At 39.4% G+C, this 19,549-nt stretch overlaps 1 protein-coding gene across 2 annotated transcripts in view; it reads left to right on the top strand.

Moving 5' to 3' along the window:
- Positions 1-19,549, top strand: part of CORIN (corin, serine peptidase) — a 222,320-nt gene that overhangs the window by 169,264 nt on the left and 33,507 nt on the right. For both annotated transcript variants that reach the window (XM_084760391.1, XM_084760392.1), the window contains exons 13-16: positions 177-284; positions 8,730-8,843; positions 10,608-10,718; positions 11,782-11,911. In XM_084760391.1, the coding sequence (XP_084616517.1) occupies positions 177-284; positions 8,730-8,843; positions 10,608-10,718; positions 11,782-11,911 (463 nt within the window). The remainder of the gene's footprint in view (positions 1-176; positions 285-8,729; positions 8,844-10,607; positions 10,719-11,781; positions 11,912-19,549) is intronic.

Below are 19,549 nucleotides of genomic sequence, written 5' to 3'. Positions count from 1 at the left end.
GAAGGCTGGGGATCAGCAGACAGAAGAAAGCCAAGCAAAGCTCAGGTGTCTCAGCTGTGCGGAGACCTGTTGTATCTTTAGTTCCTGCCTACTCACAACAACCCCAAATGGAAACACAGATGTCAGCTGATGTCTTTGGGATCCTGTCCACTGACAGCTGCACTGCTTTTTGACAGAATGTTCACCGAGTCACTTCAAGTGTCGCTCAGGACGATGTGTTCTGGGTTCCAGAAGATGTGATGGCCAGACTGACTGCGACGACGATAGTGACGAAGAGAACTGTGGTATGTGTATGAGATGGCATTGTCATTAAGGTACAGTAGTAACTGGCAACGATAAGGCACTGTGTTGGAATCTGTAAACTGTCTGCTTGTTCTAGGAAGTGGCATCTTCTGGAGTCAGCAAACTACAAGGCAGGAATTGATGTGATTTTTCTACCAAATTACATTTTAATGCATAATAAAATTACGTTTCAATTTATAGCCATAAGTATATAAATAGGAAAAGGAACAGTTCATAAATATGAGGAGCTATTTTTGTTATTAAATTGCAAGGCAGTTGTTCTGTGGTTTAGGGAAAGAAGAATGATGTCTTACCATTGCCTTCCTGAGCCACTAATCAGGCATCCACACCCATGAGACTGTTCAGGCAACAGCACTCACATTTAATTGAGATTCATTTTCATGCCCCTCTCCCTTTGCCTCCATTGAAAAGGATAAAATTCTCCTTGACTCTTGTGCTATGGAGCCCCCAAAACAACAGTGGCGAGGGTAGGGCAGGGGGAGATGCCAATGGAAATTTGACACAGCCATTCTCATGTTATTTTCCTGAAAACTGTGGTTCCTGTCCACTGAAAGGGTGCCAGGGTGCAGAAAACAGACAACGCTTTTCAGCAAACACTCTCTGGCGCAGAGCAGAAAGACTGAAGTAAGACCGAAAAGCTAGCTTGCTTATGGTTATTTAGCCTGTCATACCCCAAAATAAAATTGACACTTTATTCATTGGAAGCATATAAGGCAATATGTATTTTGAGATCATTTCATTCTGTTGGCCGTTGAAATATGAAGCATTTGTCTTCCCTCTCAAAATGAAGTTTTGTAGTAAACATTGTCCTCCTGGTCAAGACAAAATGCAAAAAGTAATCAACTAACCCACTATCAGCTACTGTAAATATGGACACATGCCTCTTCTGGAAGATTATAGCTGTCAGGGTGATGATACAGAGGTCAGTATAATTCTGCTATAGAGCAATATTTAATAACTTAGGAACTTCCTATACTTTGCCTATTTATGAGCTTTTTGTAGGAAATACATAAAAAAATTCACTGAGTGTCATTTTAGTAGTATGTCCAGAATGTATTAGATTGTTCACTAAGAATTTTTGCTGGGATATGGTATTCTAAAGTATTGTTTAAGATAGAGTATTTTAGATTATTCAAAGTAGTTATGTGACTCTATTGAGGTGACTAGCTCTGGATTTTCATCAGATGACTAAATATTTGCCAAAAGTAATGGGTTATGTTACTTGGGAATACATACCTGAAATCCAAGCACTTTGGAGGTTGAAAGCCCAAAGTCATCCTTCAACTATACGACAAGTTTGACACCACTCTGGCTGCTATCTGAAGACTTGAGTCAAGAAAACAAAAACAAAACAAAATGTTTCTTCCCAAGAATAAATTGTCTTCATTCTAAAAGACATTATGAAGCATAAACTCATAGTACTATTATAAAGTACTTAAGTGACCCTCAAATATCAAGATTCTTGTTAAATAACGAGTTTTTGTTAAGACTTTGATTTGAGAACAGAGAGGCACAACAATAAAATAAACTAACCTTCAGTTCATTTTCAAAGTATCATGTCTACCATTGATAGCTCTGATTTAAAAAGTTAAAGATCAATAAGGAATTAATTTGTTTGGAGGTAAATTGATTGTTTTGTTTGTTTGTTTGTTTGTATTTTTCTCCTTTATTAATTTATTCTTGTTACATCTCAATGGTTATCCCATCCCTTGTATCCTCCCATCCTTCCCCCCCTCCCATTTTCCCCTTATTCCCCTCCCCTATGACTGTGACTGAGGGGGATTACCTCCCCCTGTATATGCTCATAGGGTATCAAGTCTCTTCTTGGTAACCTGCTGTCCTTCCTCTGAGTGCCACCAGGTCTTAATAGCAATAATTTACATGAGAAAACTTGCTTTGAGTTTTCCAAAATGACCCATGATGGTTGAGTTCTCCTTTGCCATGTATGCATACACTCAGATGGGCTGTCCTGTGTGCTGGGAAGACATTACTGATGATTACTGATGATTAGATAAAGAAGCCAGGCCCCATGAGACCCTGGGTACCATCCAGTTCATACTCTGCTACTACTGTCTGTTTTCATGTGCACATTTGCCTGTGTGGAAATGGAAACAGGAAGTCGGGTTGCAATCCACATTTCTCATCACTCTGATTTATTCTATGCCTTTTGCATTGAAGGCACTCAGTGCTTTGGCTTGCCTGTCATGAATCTGTAGCTCACAAAGAAAATTAAACAGCACTACTGGGGGTTCCCTTCAAAACAACACTTACTTCATTCAGTGTGTTAGAAATTACATTGATTGTGTGTTTCTTTAGCAATTTCATATCTGGAAATGTGATTACCAGTGCACACAAATTGTAGGTGCACACTCAAAATAAATGCATGAGAACTTAGCAATGAGAGCTTTGCTCACAGTAGCTCCTGCTCTCATGATAATTTTTTTTTGCTGTTGCAATTCCTAATGTAAACAAGTGTTGTAAGGTTTGCTAATACTGAGAGTGTTTTCAACCAATGCTTGTAAGAACTTACAAGGGTGAAGCCACCACTGAAGAATAGATTCACAGGGGAGAAGCCTTGGAGACATTGGAGGGATTAGCAGAGTCAACCCTTTCTTATCTTACAGGTTGACAGCTTGTCAGTCACAGAATGGATAACATATCCACATACAGCTAAACCAGCAACTTGATAAAATCAGCTTAATTTCAGCATAACATTTTCAATGCATTAGACAGCAGAGAACAGCCATCTGAACAGAGACGTAAATACAAAAGACATAAAGAAAACAGCAGTGGGGTTCTGCATTTGTTCTTAGCTGCCAGACTCTGGCTGTGTAAAGCTGAGGTTCACTTTTTTTTAGTGTTTACAACCACAGTCTATGCAAGCTATTATATAAATAGCTGTGCTCTGATGCACACAGTGGGTCTTCTCAGTGGGGCCATTAAATGAGAATACGGTGTAAGCAAATTCTTTATATCTAAAAATAAAATCTTTATTTTCCTAAATATGGTATCACAACCACTAACAGATCATTCTTCTGAGTATTGAATAATGACATCCCCTAAGCAGAGAAAGATTGATGGCAATACAAATTGCTGAGGGACTTTCATTTATCTTCAAATTAACAAAAACCACGGACATTAATTATCTTTGGTCTTTTATTGAACTCAGATAAAAACAAAAGCTTTAGATGTAACCAGAACCACTTGTCAGACTCCAATCCTCTGGGGGTCCTCAGAGGATCCTTACTGTGATACTTTGAAGTTTCCTGGAGTGTTTTGTCTATTTTGTGCTCTTTAAGAGCACTGAGCTAATTTATCACACAGAAGCCTTTGCTTGCGGATGAGACGGCTTTGCTTTGTGGCCATCAGAAAAATGAGCCATTGTGTCTGTACATGAGGCATAGCCCTAGCTATGTGTTTGGGAGGATGGACCTCTGGGTTTAGTTTTTGATCTCTGAGCAGGCCTAATTCCTCCCCGCCAAAGGAAAAGAGTGATCTTTCCTGTTGATATTTCGCTGCTTGGTTCCTGTGCCACCGTCTTATGCTGTGTATTGGACGAGCTTCTTGGGATAGTAGAAGGAGGGCTCGGTGAAGGCATAGGCTTGGTGTACAGATTCAACATTTAGAGGACCTGTCAGCTTAGCTTGCCATTTTCCCTTCTCTAGAACTCACTTGCAAGTTGTGTTGTACCCTCCTTTGTTTTCTATAACACAAAGATTTATAATGTGTCCACTTTGATCCTCAGAAGATGGTAGCCAGGAATCCACTTGTGCTGGTAATAGAGAATATAACAAAGGTAACTCCATTCTAAATTAACCCTCTGCATCTTGCTTGGGGAAGGAGTTGTGTTTCACGTGGTCTTGTTTCAGGCAGCTAATTCTGGCCATGTGGTCACAGCACGGCATGTCCAAAGCAGAGCTGGACCAGGCCCCCAGGTTTCATGACAAGCCTATGAGTAAGCATATTGTCCTAGAGACGGTGGCTATTTAAGATGAATGATTCTGTTTCCAGAATTTCATCCATTGACAAAGATCCTCATTCTATAGTTACAACTTTACTATTTTCCCCTCCTGCCTCTTCCCAGCACATTAAGGCACTATGTGTTGAAGAGGATGTGAAGTGTGCTCCCCCTAGGAAAGGGAGGAATTGGTAAACCTGCCAAGACTAAAGACATAGGTCATAACTGTAGGACCTGTGCAGTTGTTCATGATGGTCAATGCCTAGGAACCAGGAGGGATGTAGGCCATTGATGCTGACTGTTAGGATGAGCACTGGGGAGGTGTCAGGATCATGTACACTCTTGCAGGGTCTTCGTGCCTTCTAGACCTGAGTACTGGCTGTTCCAACCCACACGATCCACTGTAAGATTTTATCCACAGGTTTTTCCTGTGGCAGACTCTGGCCAGTGGGCTCTGGATCTAAACTGTCTCATCTTTTAGCAGCCCAAAAGCCCAGATTCACATTTTCTCTTTAACCCTTGTTAGCAGCTCTGGTCTGAAGGGTGAGGTAGGTTTTATTTCTTGCATTTGAGAAGATGAATGGACCTCATATTTGCATAGCTAAGAGTTTTGTACAGCAAGAATATCTGTTTTAGGGTTATGCTTTGGATATGAAGTGTCATAGAAGTGTCTGTGCTAGTGTTATGGCAGGGGTGTGAAGTGTCATTGGTCCCTGGCTTTTAGAACAGCCACTGAGAGGTCATTAGATCCTGAAGGTTCTAACCCAATTGGTAGATTAACTCATGGGTAGATTCACAATTTAATGACATTAATGGCAGGTGACAGATATGTTGGAAGATGGCTCTCACTGGAGGAAGTGAGTCATTAGAAGTCTATTTGGGGAGCTATGTTCTGGTATTGTGTTTTTGTGCCTTGTTTCTGCTTCTTAGATACCATGAGGTGAGCAGGCTTTCTCTCTTCCAGCTGAATGCTTACTTGCTGCAGGCTGGATATCAATGCAGCCAACCATAGTTCATCTACTCAACAATCACACACACACACACACACACACACACACACACACACACACACACAGAGAGAGAGAGAGAGAGAGAGAGAGAGAGAGAGAGAGAGAGAGAGACAGAGACAGAGACAGAGACAGAGACAGAGAGAGAGACAGAGACAGAGACAGAGACAGAGAGACAGAGAGACAGAGAGACACAGACACAGACAGAGAGACAGAGACAGAGAGGGACAGACGGATAGAGACAGAGAGACAGAGAGACACAGAGAAAGATTGATTCACCATCTTTGCTTATAACAATTTTCTTAGAGCCTAGCTCTGGCATGGAAGCAGGTTTCATAGCGTGTCTGCAAAAGTGAGCAGTGAGTTCACTAAGCATAGAGAACAGAGTGCTAAGCCAATTTAAAGTAACTAGCCATATGCGTTTGCCTGGGACCAATGGGGTTCTTGGGATAAGGAACACTTGGTGCTTTAGCTTGGAAAGTTCTGGGTAAATCAGGACTTAGTAACTTGCATAGCACTGTCCTCCTTCGGTGTGCCTTGACGTTTGTCCAGTGTTAGACAGCTGTTGCTCTAATATCTGCTATTTAGTTTCATAACCTGAAGATGAATGAAATATCATATCTCACCCATATCAGCTTTTAAGGAGTCATTCACTTTGCTGTTAGAGCATACATTTAATACATGGTTACATAAAAGTGTCATTTTAGAGACAAAATGGTTTCTTCACAAATAATACTATCTGCCACATGACAAATGCTATGACCTCCTTACATTTTATTTAATCTATTCTTTTTTTTTCTTTTCTTTCTTTTTTTTTTTTTTGGTTTTGCGAGACAGGGTTTCTCTGTGTAGCCTTGGCTGTCCTGGACTCTCTTTGTAGACCAGGCTGGCCTCGAACCCACAGCAATCCAACTGCCTCTGCCTCCCGAGTGCTGGGATTAAAGGTCTATTCTTACTACCCAAGAAATGTTTGTTTGTACAAACTTTTTTTAAGAAAAGGAAATGTACAAAAGGAAACATTAATGCTCAGAGAATACTCCTTTAAGGCTGGAGGTTGCAGATGAGTAGCAAGTAACGCATGCCATTGCCTTTTGTTGTTACTACTGTTCATGAGAACACACTACGGGAGTCCTTATGCTCAGAGATCTGTTCCTGTGTTTGTTTTATATTAGTTCCATCCAGATGTACAAATTCTCCATTCATTCTGAAGGTCTCCTAGCTCCAGGCTTTCTCTCATCCCCCACTAGTATAGTGATTTCTCTATCTAAAAAAAATCCTACCTATTGTGTTTGCTCTGCTCTCTTATGGAGTAATAAGTTTAGGCTGTTGGGCAAGAACTGGGACACATGGGCAGGTTTCAGTATCCTCTTTGAATCCTTAGAGGACAGACAACACCATCATAATATTGCAGTTAGGGTTGACATCCTCTGCCAGCTGAAAACTCCAACTACCATGACCATGGGTTCATTGAGTCTATGTCTGGATCTAAGAACACTTTAGGTGAGCTGACAGCGAGGATCTCTCATTATTTATCCCTCACATATTTGGTTGATAAAATACTCTAAATCTAATTTTATCTCAGTAAAATTTCTATTCTGGTGAAATATTTTGATCTTTGTTTTGAATGACCATTTTAATAGTGAAGGTTTTTTCTCATAATAGATTCCAAGAATCCTGAATTAATTATCCATGAGATTTCTCTGAATTCTTTGTAATAGGTCTGAAGAGAACTAACTTTTTTTAATAGAAGAGTTTATTTGGGTTTATGCTTTCAGACGATTGGAGTCCTTAATGGTGGCACAAGGCATGGTAGCTTGAAGTTCATGGCTCATTTTAGTTAACTAACTAACTAACTAACTCACTAACTAATTAATTAATTAATTTACTTTACATCCTGGTCATACCACCCTCCTTCCTCTCTTCCTCGTTTCATCCTCCCTCCCTGTTTCCCCTGTCTCCTCTCCCCTACTCCCAAGAGAAGGGCAGCCCCCACTCTAGCATATCAAGTTGCAGTAGGACTGAGTGCATCCTCTTCCCTGGTGGCCTGGTGAGGTAGCCCCACCAGAGGAAAGTAATCAAAAGCAGGCAGCAGAGTCCATGTCAGAGACAGCCCCCATTCCCCTTACTCGGGAACCCATATAAGGACTGAGCTGCCCATCAGCTACATCTGTGTAGGGGGCCTAGGTCCGGCCATGCATAGTCCTTGCTTGGAGCTTCAGTCTCCACCAGCTGCCCTGAGCCCTGGTTAGTTGACTCTGTTGGTCTTCTTGTGGAGCTTCTGTCCCCTCTGAGTCTTTCTATCCTTCCCCCGATTCTTCCACAAGACTCCCTACACTTCATCCCAATGTTTGGCTGTGGATCTTTACATCTGGAGAACTAAAATTTTAGAAGAGTATCTTTATTTGGTCACTGCTTTGCAATTTGGATATCTTAAATTATATTTTCTTGGGAAGCAGAGTGTTTTTAGGTATAGTGTAGTTGCATATGAATTAACCATGTACTGAGGGTCTTCTATGAATTAACCATATTTTTGTTTTTATAAGCGAAATGACCGGCATCAAAAAGATCAAGGGAACACTTGTCTATAATTAGACAGGTGGATCTTGAGGACAGCTTTAACTACATATTGAAACTGTCTCAAAACCCACTCAGAAGCCAAAATTAAAAGCTATGAAATCTTTTCTTTCACACCCTCACAGGACGGTGAGGACCATGGATTTTCTGAGGCATCTAGTTGCAGTAGAATCATGGCATATCTTAGAAGTCATTCAAGCACATTGCACTTGATCAAATGATGTGCACTGAGTGTCGTCTAAGTACTCGCTCCTCGGAGGGAAATTGAAGTTCAGTTGTAAGCTCATAATCCTGATCTTTTCCAAGTCATTTCCATTTTCCATATTACCTGATGAGATTTCCAACCTTCAGTCCCTGACCACCAAAAAGTAATAGCTTTTGCACCTGGTTCTTAAACAAACTTTGTAAGTGTTTAACATAAGGAGGGCCTCTCTTAAGAAATACACAGATGGTCCCTCAGTTTGTAGACTGAAATTCCGTTTTGAGATTGCGCCATTTACATATCTAGGTTTTTGGTATATTTGCTTAAGGCATAACTCGCTTTATAGATGAGCCTTGCATGCTGGCAAGTTCACTCAGGAAGCAAAAGGAACAGCTCAGGAAGGATGCTAATGCATAACTGCCTTTTCACTTTTTCCATTTCCCGTATGTTGACTTGGATCTTCTGTTAGGGAGCTGTTCCATCCCTAGTGCAGAATGGAGACTCCGGGACACTCCTTTCAAAATCACATTATTCATAGTAATCACAGGTGTCCAAACTCTGCAAAAAAACAAAACAAAACATGCGGTTTTTGCTAAAGTTTTTTTATTTTTACCTTGTTTAATTAAATTTCACCATCATTTTCAACTGTACATCTATCATTAATAGCTTTTCCTTCTGTTTCCAGGTTGTAAAGAGAGAGATCTTTGGGAATGTCCATTCAATAAGCAGTGTCTGAAGCATACATTGATCTGCGATGGGTTTCCAGACTGCCCATATGGCATGGATGAAAAAAACTGCTGTAAGTGCCTTCATGAATTTGCTAACAGTGTTCTTTATTTTAAATACCCGTTGCCTCCATTTAAATATAAGCTAGACATTTGCAAATACATATTAAACGTTTTTAGTTCTTTTGACCAAACTTAAGTCTACAAAGGTACACATTCCAAGAACACTAGTGTTTTCAAAAATATGTACACATATTATTTTAACAATATGGAAACATTAAAATATTGCTCAGTATCCAAAAATGCAAACACAAGATGAAACACCTTGTCAACATTAAACTCAAAATATAGAAGAATAATTGGACCTGGTCTGTTATCTATTTTTAGTTAATGTGTTGGTCCTGTTAGTTCACGGGATACCCAAGGGAGTCCATTTAAGGGGTTGGATTTAATTTGGCTTAGCATTTGGGATATTTCAGTCCATGATTTGGACTCATTGCTTTTGAGCTTGTGGTTTAAAACATCATGGAGGAGAGTAAACAACAGAGAAGCATGTTAGCTTCAAGGCTGTGTGTTAGAGAGAAGGAAGATTCCATGGTCCCACCATATCCCTCAAGGACACACCTTCACTGAGGTCAAGGTGTCCCTCACATATTTCCTTTTTTATAAAAGAAGTTCTTCAGCTTTCCATTCGCACAATAGGCTTTAGACTAAACTCTTAGGAGATGGGCTTCAAAGGCCACTTATCCAAAACGCAGCAGTTAAATGATAGGAAGTATACAGTAGTATGTGCACTGTTTTCCTGAGTTCTAGAAGTAAATATACATACATAGAGAAAACCATCAGAAAAATCATAAAAAGTTTATACTTAGGGTGCTGTGATTAAGTTTTGTGCTTTTCAATACTTTTATGTCTAAATGACATACAGTCAAGATCTTTAGAACTAGCTAAATTTTTAAATGCATTTTACTTACAAGTGACAGAAAGCTCACCTCAAACTAAAAAAACAAAGACATTTGTTATTATGCATATCAAGCATGAGATATTAGGATAGTAAAAGTCGTTGCAGAAGAAATTCATAAGGCTTTAGTAAAAACACATCATCTTGTCTGCGACTCTTTCCTCTCTGAGTGACCTCAGGCTGCATGGTCAAAAGCAAAGCGTGTCTGGGTGGATAAGCTGCCTTGGTCACATTCAGTAGGAGGAATAGAAGAGCGTTTTTGTTTCTCTGGAATATCAATCACTAAGGGGCTCAACACTGAGCAGAGTGATGACCTGTAGTAAGGGACTTCTGCGACAATTAGAAAAGACATTCTCTACAAACATTCAAAGCACAGCCCAGGCAAGGATTAGGAAACTGTCTGCTCCAGTCTGGCCTGGTTCCAGGCTAAGGTACATGGTGTGGCCAGCAGAGTTTGGGTGGATGCGATTTCGCAATGCATAAACTGTAAAATCATAGACCAAGGGTCTGTTGTGGAATCTTGTTTAATCCTTTACTAATGATTACGCTCAGATAAGAATAGTCAGAAAAATGCCATGCTGATGTTAAACTAATCAAAATCTTCCTCTGGGACTTGGGATGGTCGGTATGAAGCCGTGGACAAAATCAGGTTTCCCTTTCATGGAAGGAAGAAGGGAAATAGATACTTAGTAGGCAATCAAGGAGATTTACTGTAATTTTAAAACTCCAAAAGAGATTTAAATGCGACTTGGAGAGCAATTTAATAGTAGGATCCCTTAGAAGCTATCTATGTGAATAGAGCTAGCTTTCTTCCTGCAATGTCTTCAGTCTGCTTTCTCAAACATTTCCATCTTTTTCCTCCTGGTCTCCCTGCCAGCATTTTGCCAGGATGACGAGCTGGAATGTGCCAACCACGAGTGTGTGCCACGTGACCTGTGGTGTGATGGGTGGGCCGATTGCTCAGACAGTTCAGACGAATGGGGTTGTGGTAAGCTTCTGGTCCCTGCCATCTGCCCTGCATTCACATGCCCATCAGCCATTTAAGTTAAATGAATACTAAATTACTTCATGGGTTTTACCATCCAATTTTGTCTATTTTGCTTTACTGTTATAAAAGCTGACAGTGGTGATTCATGGGTGTTATTTCTGAGTAACAGAATATTTGCCCCCAAGTTATTTCTTTATTTGAAATGTCTATATTCTATGTATAACATTTGGCACTCAAATGTTTGGAAGTATGTCATTTTTGGACTTAAATTTTATTTGTCACCAAAATTCAATAGTGGTGAATAATCAGTCATTCTTGGGTCATTTGCATCTTCTATAGGAAGTTATGAAGATATGGATGTGCCTTCTTCAATTGTTCTCTGCCTTACCCCTCATCCAGATGGGATCTCTGTCTAGTTTCTGCCAAGGCCATCCCAGCCAGTGTGGCAGTCTGCAACCTTGATTATCTGGTTAATTCCCTCATTCTGCACACACCGCTCCCTTAATATGCTCAGTCCCTACTTTAGTCTTTTGTATCCTCTGGCCAAATAATGAAATGAGTTTCCCGTGTGTTGTGTGATCTGGTGCACAGTGTTCCACAAGTGATCTGTGGCTGACCCAGTGCAGAGGCTGGGGAATTGTGCATAGGGCACATCAATCCTAAATTAGCACCCCCCTCACATACTCTCATTTTTCAGATGCTGAAAAAAAACTGTATGGAGTTTCAAATAGCTCCTTACAATTAGTTCAGCTAACCTCTGGATAAGTTCAAGCCAGTGGGGCTCTGCCGTGGGCCATTTTCTATCTCAGAAAGAAAAGTTGAGAACCGCCTGTCTCTTTTGTTAGACTCTGCAGTGTTTTGAAAGCAGAACACACATCTAATTCACTTTTTAACGTTTCCTGTCACAGTGAAAGCGCAGTGATTTGCACATAGCAGGTCAACCCTAAATGGTTCTCAACTAAAATAAATGCAAAGGAATGTGTGCAATCAAAGCAAAGGCATACAGACCTATGGTCTGGGGAAAAGTGTTTTTAATTAAGCTTTCCTGCGTTTCCCTCTTCAGTGACCCTCGCTAGAAATGGGAAGTCCTCCTCGTTCCTGACTGTTCACAGATCTGCAACAGAACACCACGTGTGTGCTGAAGGCTGGCAGGAGACGTTGAGCCAGCTGGCCTGCAAGCAGATGGGTTTAGGGTAAGGTCAGTAGTTTGTAGCACTGATGAGTTTCTCGTAGGGCTCTGTGGACGTCCTCAGTAATATCTTCCTTATGAATGCCATAGAACTGGAAAATCTGAGCTCTCCAAGGCCCTGGAAATAAATCTGGGGTGAGGAATTTATTTAATTCTAGACACTTGCCTGCAAACCTGTTATGATAAAGCCTGGAAAGCAAATGTAGTAATTGTATTTTAAACACTTCTGAAATGGAATACGTTCACTATTTATAAAAGCATTAAGTGGTCTCCTCTGTGGAAGATGGATGGAAAACACTTCATGCCCCTTCCCTTGGGTTATTGAAATTTTCTTTTTGAGCAATACACATACATTTAAAAAAAAGACATTGAAAAATAGAAGCAGAAGCTGCTGCTATAACTGTTTATCCTAAGTAATGCAGGAAACATACATTAAGGAAGAATTCACCAGTTTTGCTTTTTAGTGGAATGAAAATTCACCCTGGCTTTTACACGCGCAGACTGAAATGGATGCTTTTGAGCTGTGGAGGTACACTGTTCTGTGAGGTGCTCTGTTCCAGGTCCCTCAGCAGTGGAGTGTAGTCATCTGCATCATCACAGAACACATATATGACAATGAATACATATGAACCTCATATTACTTATATAACATTTTGATGTTGATGTATTATGTAATGATATAGGTGAGATTTGAGTGTAAATATAGAAATGAAAAAATAAAAGATAAGGGAGTCATGTGTTTCTAGACTTAAAAGCCAGACTTCATGGCATTTCCCAGGATCTGGGGAGCAAATGAAGACTGTTTACATCAATGTGTCATTCAGACCACCTAGTAGCTACACATTGTTGCTACCCCAGTTTGAAGAATCATATCACTGCTAACATCTTGAGCCCTTTTCTTCCATGTGAAGATCCACACCTTTGGAAATTTGATTAACTGGTAGTAATTTATAATAGAAGAATTTTAATCTTTTCCAGCATTAAAAAACTATATCTGTCATGATCCATTAAATTACTGTCCCTTTTCACAATTTCTTTATTGTGTCTAAATGAAATGGGATATGATTTTGGTTAGATAAATGGAAACCCCCTTGAAATTGCTTATCTTGGTTCTCTCATCGAGGCATAAGAGTATTGCTTAATAAGAAAATTCAATTACATAATGACCCTTAGCTCCACTGTGTGCTCTGAGGGGGAGTCAGACCTGTAAAGATTTACAAGAACAACAGTTTTGACAAGTCACCTTACATACAACTGTTGAACTGAAGCTAGACGAGAGATCTTGTCTTAAATGTCTCGCTTTGTCTTTTTTTCATATTTCATGTATATTAGATTTTTATCAAACTAAGACAAAATAACAAATTTGATTATTTCAGTGGGATTTGAAATATTCACAGGGTTGCACTTGCTCTCCATCTCTATTCATGTCGCTCCTATTCTGCATGTTTTAATAAGGGAGCACACAGCATATATTCTCAATCATCTGTGCTACCTATGTACCAACTCTTCATTATTGTTTGTAGCTAAATAACATTTCATTGAATTCTTATACCATATCTAGACCACTTAGCAACACTTCCATTATTATGCCACATTTAATTATCCATTCAGACATTTGTTTCTACTTTTGGTTGCATATGAGTTTATAAATAATTTTTTATTAAATACATTTATTTTATTACATAGGTATAAAGCAAACTACATACAGCAGGGAGAACCATGGGACAATCATGAGTTCTATAAATGTTACATTCATAGTGGTTTGGTTATTTGTATTTGTCCAGCTTGAAGTAAATGTCTTTCCTGTCTTGTTGGGTCTAAATTTCTGAATGAAATTCAATCTCTATCCTATCTCCAATAACTTCTTTACCTTGATTTTAAAAGATCTTATCCCCTAGCCAACTAAACTTGATTGTAAAACTATCCTATCTGGCCTTCAATGCCCCTCAGAGACTTGAGAAGGAATAAAACTTAGCTTCCTGAGTGAACCAGCAGTGCAGGCTAGCAGCTTCCAAAATGTACAAATTGACTTAGATGGTTTACTGTCTGAATAGTCACCCAATACTCTCTATAACATTGGTGCCACACATTTAGTTTTCTGGCCCCAAATCTCTGCCAGACTTATTTGCAGAGCAGAAACTATTGAGGACTTGCTTACCCTGTCTTAGCAGAGTGTGGCCTTTGACTTTGCCTGCACCTAAGCTGCCCATTTTTTTAGGCAGAATTCTGTTTGTGACAGGAACGAGGACATTTTGCACAGTGGCCGGTTTGCCACATTGGAAGTCATCTCTGTAAGGAGGTTCTTTGATGCTCATCATCTTCTTTGAGTTCAGCTGGATGTTGTCAGGAGTTAACTTGTCTTGTCAAACAAATTTAGGATTATAAAAACAACTTTAAATGCCATATTCTGTGTGTCTCTGAGGCTTTTGAAGACCTTATTCAATTATTTTTACCTCATATACCGATAGAGTCATATCTATCTGTTAGACTTAGGATATATATTCTCGTGCTAAAATCTGACAAGTATTTGACATGGCCATGTTTTGTATCAATATACTAAAGTCTATAGCAATGACTTAGACATAACCTTCATTATGAGTAACAAGTAAAGCTTTGAGTTAAGAAGTAGGTTCAATCATCTAGCTTTTGTTCTATCCTCCCTCTATGTTCCTATATCTCCCTTTCTTTCTTTTCAGCTCCTATCTCGTTATCTACATATGCAAGATAAAGAGAGAGATGTCCCCGAGTTTCACCAATTTTTTTCCTCCTCTGTATAAGACCAATAATGACTTATTACCACCTCCCTCTGATAATAAGCATTTGTAGACCAAGAGAGCAAACAGTAACCTATACAACCCCCCATTAGAGGGAATGGAACATCATTCTCTTAAAGGTTCTTCAGGTTGAATTGGGGTGAATAATGCCTTGGAAGGGGCCCAAAAAGATTGGAGAAAATGGTTAAGCAAGCCAGGGGTTTTTATTTGTGGTCTAGTTTCTAAATGTTGAGAGATTCCAGGCTTAGTAGGAGATTGAAATGGTAGTCCAAATTGGATCAGAAATTTTCTACAATGTTGCCTGGGAAGTTATCCAAATCTGATGGGTAACAGCAACAGGGTCATCTGGGGATGGAGCTGGAAGGATGCAGGATGTCAGCCTCCATCATGCTGAGAGAAATGAATCCTGTCAGGTTTGATCCAGCATCAGTGTCCAGTTTTGTTCTGAAAACATAATTTCTCACAAGAATTATACAGTTCTAATATTATTATTGTATGAGGTGTGTGGGATGCACAGAACAGTTAAAGCTAGTTTTCTGCTCATTGTATGAGTGGACGTGAGGTGTGTGCACATCTTCCTTCATGCCTTACTAAGAGTGGCCTCTAATACTAAGTTACAGAGAATCTGTGGTGAATATGAGGCCTCTCTATGCCTTTACATTTGTATCTCTGCCAGTCTCAGAGCTATTCCCATGTAGTGGGATTAGGAATATAAATTACCTGCTTGTTCTGCAGTTTGAATTCTTTACATCCCAATTGTGGCCCCTTCCCTCATCCCCTCCCGATCCCACGCCCTCCCTCATCAACTCCTAATCCCATCCCCTCTCTTATCCCCTTTCCCTCCCTCCCATAGTCATCTGACCTTAGTTTATCTAGTGTCCCTTGTACTACATATGACCTCTTCCTCTGTGGCCTGACAGGACCACCCTACACTCTTGAGATTCTGTCCAGTGTCCAGCTTTGAATCTCTGTAACTGTCCCTATCCCCTGCTGGGTGGAGTCTCTCCTATGATGTCTATGTTAGGTTAAGATCCACATATAAGTGAGTACATACCATACATGTCCTTTTAGGTCTGGATTATCTCATTTAGAATGACCATTTCCAATTCCATCCATTTGCCTGCAAAATTCAAATTTTCTTTGTTTTTAATAGCTGAATAGTATTCCACTGTGTAGATATAGCACAGTTTCTTTATCCATTCTTCAGTTGAGGGACATCCCAGTTGCTTCCAGGTTCTGGCTATTATGAATAAGGCTGCTATGAACATAGTTGTATAGATGTCTTTGTAGCATGGTGGGGTATCTTTCGGATATATGCCCAGGAGTGGTATAGCTAGGTCTTGGGGTAGAGCTATTCCCAATTTTCTGAGAAAGTGCCATATTCCTTCCCAGAGTGGTTGAACAAGTTTTAACTCCCACCAGCAGTGGAGGAGTGTTAGCCTTTCACCACATCCTCACCAGCACGTGTTGTCATTTGAATTATTGATCTTTGCCATTCGGATAGGTGTAAGATGGAATCTCAAGGTTTTGATTTGCGTTTCCCTGATGACTAGGGATGCTAAGTATTTCTTTAAGTATTTCTCAGCCATTTGATATTCCTCTATTGAGAATTTTCTGTTTAGTTCTGTACCCCATTTTTAACTGGGTTATTTGGTTTGGTGGTGTTTAATTTCTTGAGTTCTTTCTGTATTTTAGATATTAGCCCTTTGTCAGATATAGGATTGGTAAAGGCCTTTTCCCACTCTGTGGGCTGTTGCTTTGTTCTGTTGACAGTGTCTTCTGCCTTGCAGAAGCTTCTCAGCCTCATGAGGTCCCATTTCTTAATTGTTGATCTTAGAGCCTGAGCTGTTGGTGTTCTGTTCAGGAAGTTGTCTCCTGTGCCAATGAGTTCTAGGGTCTTACTCACTTTTTCTTCTACACAGATTTAGTGTGTCTGATTTTATGTTGAGGTCTTTAATCCACTTGGACTTTAGTTTCATACAGGGTGGTAAATATGGATCTATTTGCATTTTTTTACATGTAGACATCCAGTTGGACCAGCACCATTTGTTGAAGATGCTGTCTTTTTTTCCATTGTATTGTTTTGCCTCCTTTGTCAAAAATCAAATGACCATATGCATGTGGCTGCATATCTGGGTCTTCAGTTCTATTTCATTGGTCAACTGGCCTATTTCTATGCCAGTACCATGCTGGTTTTATTACTGTTGCTCTATAGTACACCTTGAGATCAGGGATGGGGATTCCTCTGGCAGATCTTTTATTGGATAGGATTGATTTCAGTATCCTGGTTTTTTTGTTTTTCCATATGAAGTTGAGAATTAATCTTTCCAGTTCTGTAAAATATTGTGTTGGTATTTTGATAGAGATAGCATTGCATCTTTAGACTGCTATTGTTAGGATGGCCATTTTTACTATGTTGATTCTCCTAATCCATGAGCGTGGTAGATCGTTCCATTTTCTGAGATCTTCAATTTCTTTCTGCAGAGACTTGAAACTTTTTCATATAGGTCTTTCACTTGCTTGGTTAGATTTACACCCAGATACTTGATATTGTTTGAGGCTATTGTGAAGGGAGTAGTTTCCCTAATTTCTTTCTCTGCCCTTTTGTCATCTGTATACAGGAGAGTTACTGACTTTTTCATGTTAATTTTGTATCCTGCCACTTTGCTGAAGTTGTTCATCAGCTATAGGAGTTCTTTGGTAGAATTTTGAGGACCACTGATGTATATTATTATATCATCTGCAAATAATGAAACTTTAACTTCTTCCTTTCCTGTATGTATTCCCTGGGCTCCTTTAGTTGCCTTATTACTCTAGCTAGTACTTCTAATACTATATTGAGGAGAAATGGAGAGAGTGGGCAACCTTGCCATGTCCCTGATTTCAGTGGGAATGACTTAAGTTTCTTGCCATTTAGCTTGATGTTGGCTATAGACTTGCTGTATATGCCTTTACTATGTTTAGGTATGTGCCTTGTATCCCTGATCCCTGACGTTGAACAGGAAAGGATGTTGGATTTTATCAAATGCTTTTTCTGCATCTAAAGAGATGATCATGTGGTTCTTTTCCTTCATTTTGTTTATATGGCTAATTACATTGATGGATTTTGTTATATTGAGCCACCCCTGCATGCCTAGTATGAAGCCTACTTGGTCATGATGGATAGGATTTTTGATGTGATCTTGGATTCGATTTGCCAGAATTTTGTTGAGTATTTTTGCATCTATGTTCACAAGGGAGATTGGTCTAAAATTCTTTTTCTTCATTGGGTCTTTGAGTGGCTTAGGTATTAAGGTGATTATGGCTTCATAGAATGAGTTTAGTAGTGATCCTTCTGTTTCTATTTTGTGGACTAGTTTGAGGAGTATTGGTATTAGTTTTTCTTTGAAGGTCTGGTAGAATTCTGTGCTGAATCCATCTGGTCCAGGGCTTTTTTTGTTGGGAGACTTTTGATGACTGCTTCTATTTTCTTATGGGATATAGGACTGTTTAATTTGTTTGCCTGTTCTTGATTCAACTTTGGAAAGTGGAATTTATCAAGGAAATTGTCCATATCTTTTAGATTTTCAAATTTTGTGGCATATAGGCTTTTGAAGTAAGATCTAATAATGTCTTTGGATTTCCTCGGTATCTGTTATTATTTCTCCCTTTTCACATCTGATTTTGTTAATTTGAGTACTCTTCCTTTGACTTTTAGTCAGTTAGCATTTAGTCAGGCTAAGGGTTTGTCTATCTTGTTGATTTTATCAAAGAATCAGCTCTTGGTTTCATTGATTCTTTGGATTGTGTTCTTTGTTTCTAATTTATTGATTTCCAGCCATCTACTCTTCTTGGGTGTGTCTGCTTCTTTTTTTTCTAGAATTTTCTGGTGTTCCATTAAGTGCCTTGTATGCGATGTCTCTAATTTCTTTATGAAGGTACCTAGTGCTATGAACTTTCCTCTTAGCACTGCTTTCATTGTATCCCAAAGGTTTGGATATGTTGTGCCTTCATTTTCATTGAACTCTAGGAAGTCTTTTATCTCCTTCTTTATTTCATCCCTGACCCAGTTGTCATTGAGTAGAACATTATTCACTTTCCATGTATTAGTAGGCTTTTTGTTAATGCTCAGCTTTAGGCCATAGTGGTCTGATAAGATGCAGGGGATTATTTGAATTTTTTGTATCTATTGAGGTTTGTTTTGAGACCAATTATATGGTCTATTTTGGAGATGGTTCCATGTGGCACAGAGAAGAAGATATATTCTTTTCTATTTGGGTAAACAGTTCTGTGAATGTCTGTTAGAACCATTTGATTCATGATCGCTGTTAGTTTGATTATTTCTCTATTAATTTCTGCCTTGAGGATCTGTTCATTGGTGATAGTGGGGTGTTGAGGTCTCCCACTATTATTGTCTTGAGATCAAGGAGTGATTTAAACTTTAAAAGTATTTCATTTACAAATGCAGGAGCCTTAATAGTTGGGGCATAGATATTAAGGATAGACATGTCCTCTTGGTGGATTTTCCTTTGATTAGGACAAAGTGTCCTTCTTGATCTTTCTTGATCAATTTTAATTACTGAAAGTCTACTTTATTAGCTATTAGAATGGCTACTCCTGCTTGCTTCCTGAGTCCATTTGATTGGAAATACTTTCCAGCTTTTTACTCTCAGGTAATGTTTATCTTTGTTGTTGAGATGTGTTTCTTGAATGCAGCATATTGATGGATCTTGGTTTTGCATCCATTTTGTTAGCCTATGCCTTTTACTCAGGAGGTGAGGCCATTGATGTTGAGAGATATTACTGACTAATGGTTATTGGATCCTTTTATTGTGGAGTTAGTGGTGATTGTATGTGGCAGTGTCTGTTTTGGTTTTGCTGATGTGCAA

Source organism: Acomys minous (assembly GCF_964271855.1).
Source record: "Acomys minous genome assembly, chromosome: 15".
NCBI classification, from domain to species: domain Eukaryota; kingdom Metazoa; phylum Chordata; class Mammalia; order Rodentia; family Muridae; genus Acomys; species Acomys minous.
Note: the sequence above shows the minus strand (reverse complement) of the source record. Positions and strands in the feature narration are given on the sequence as shown.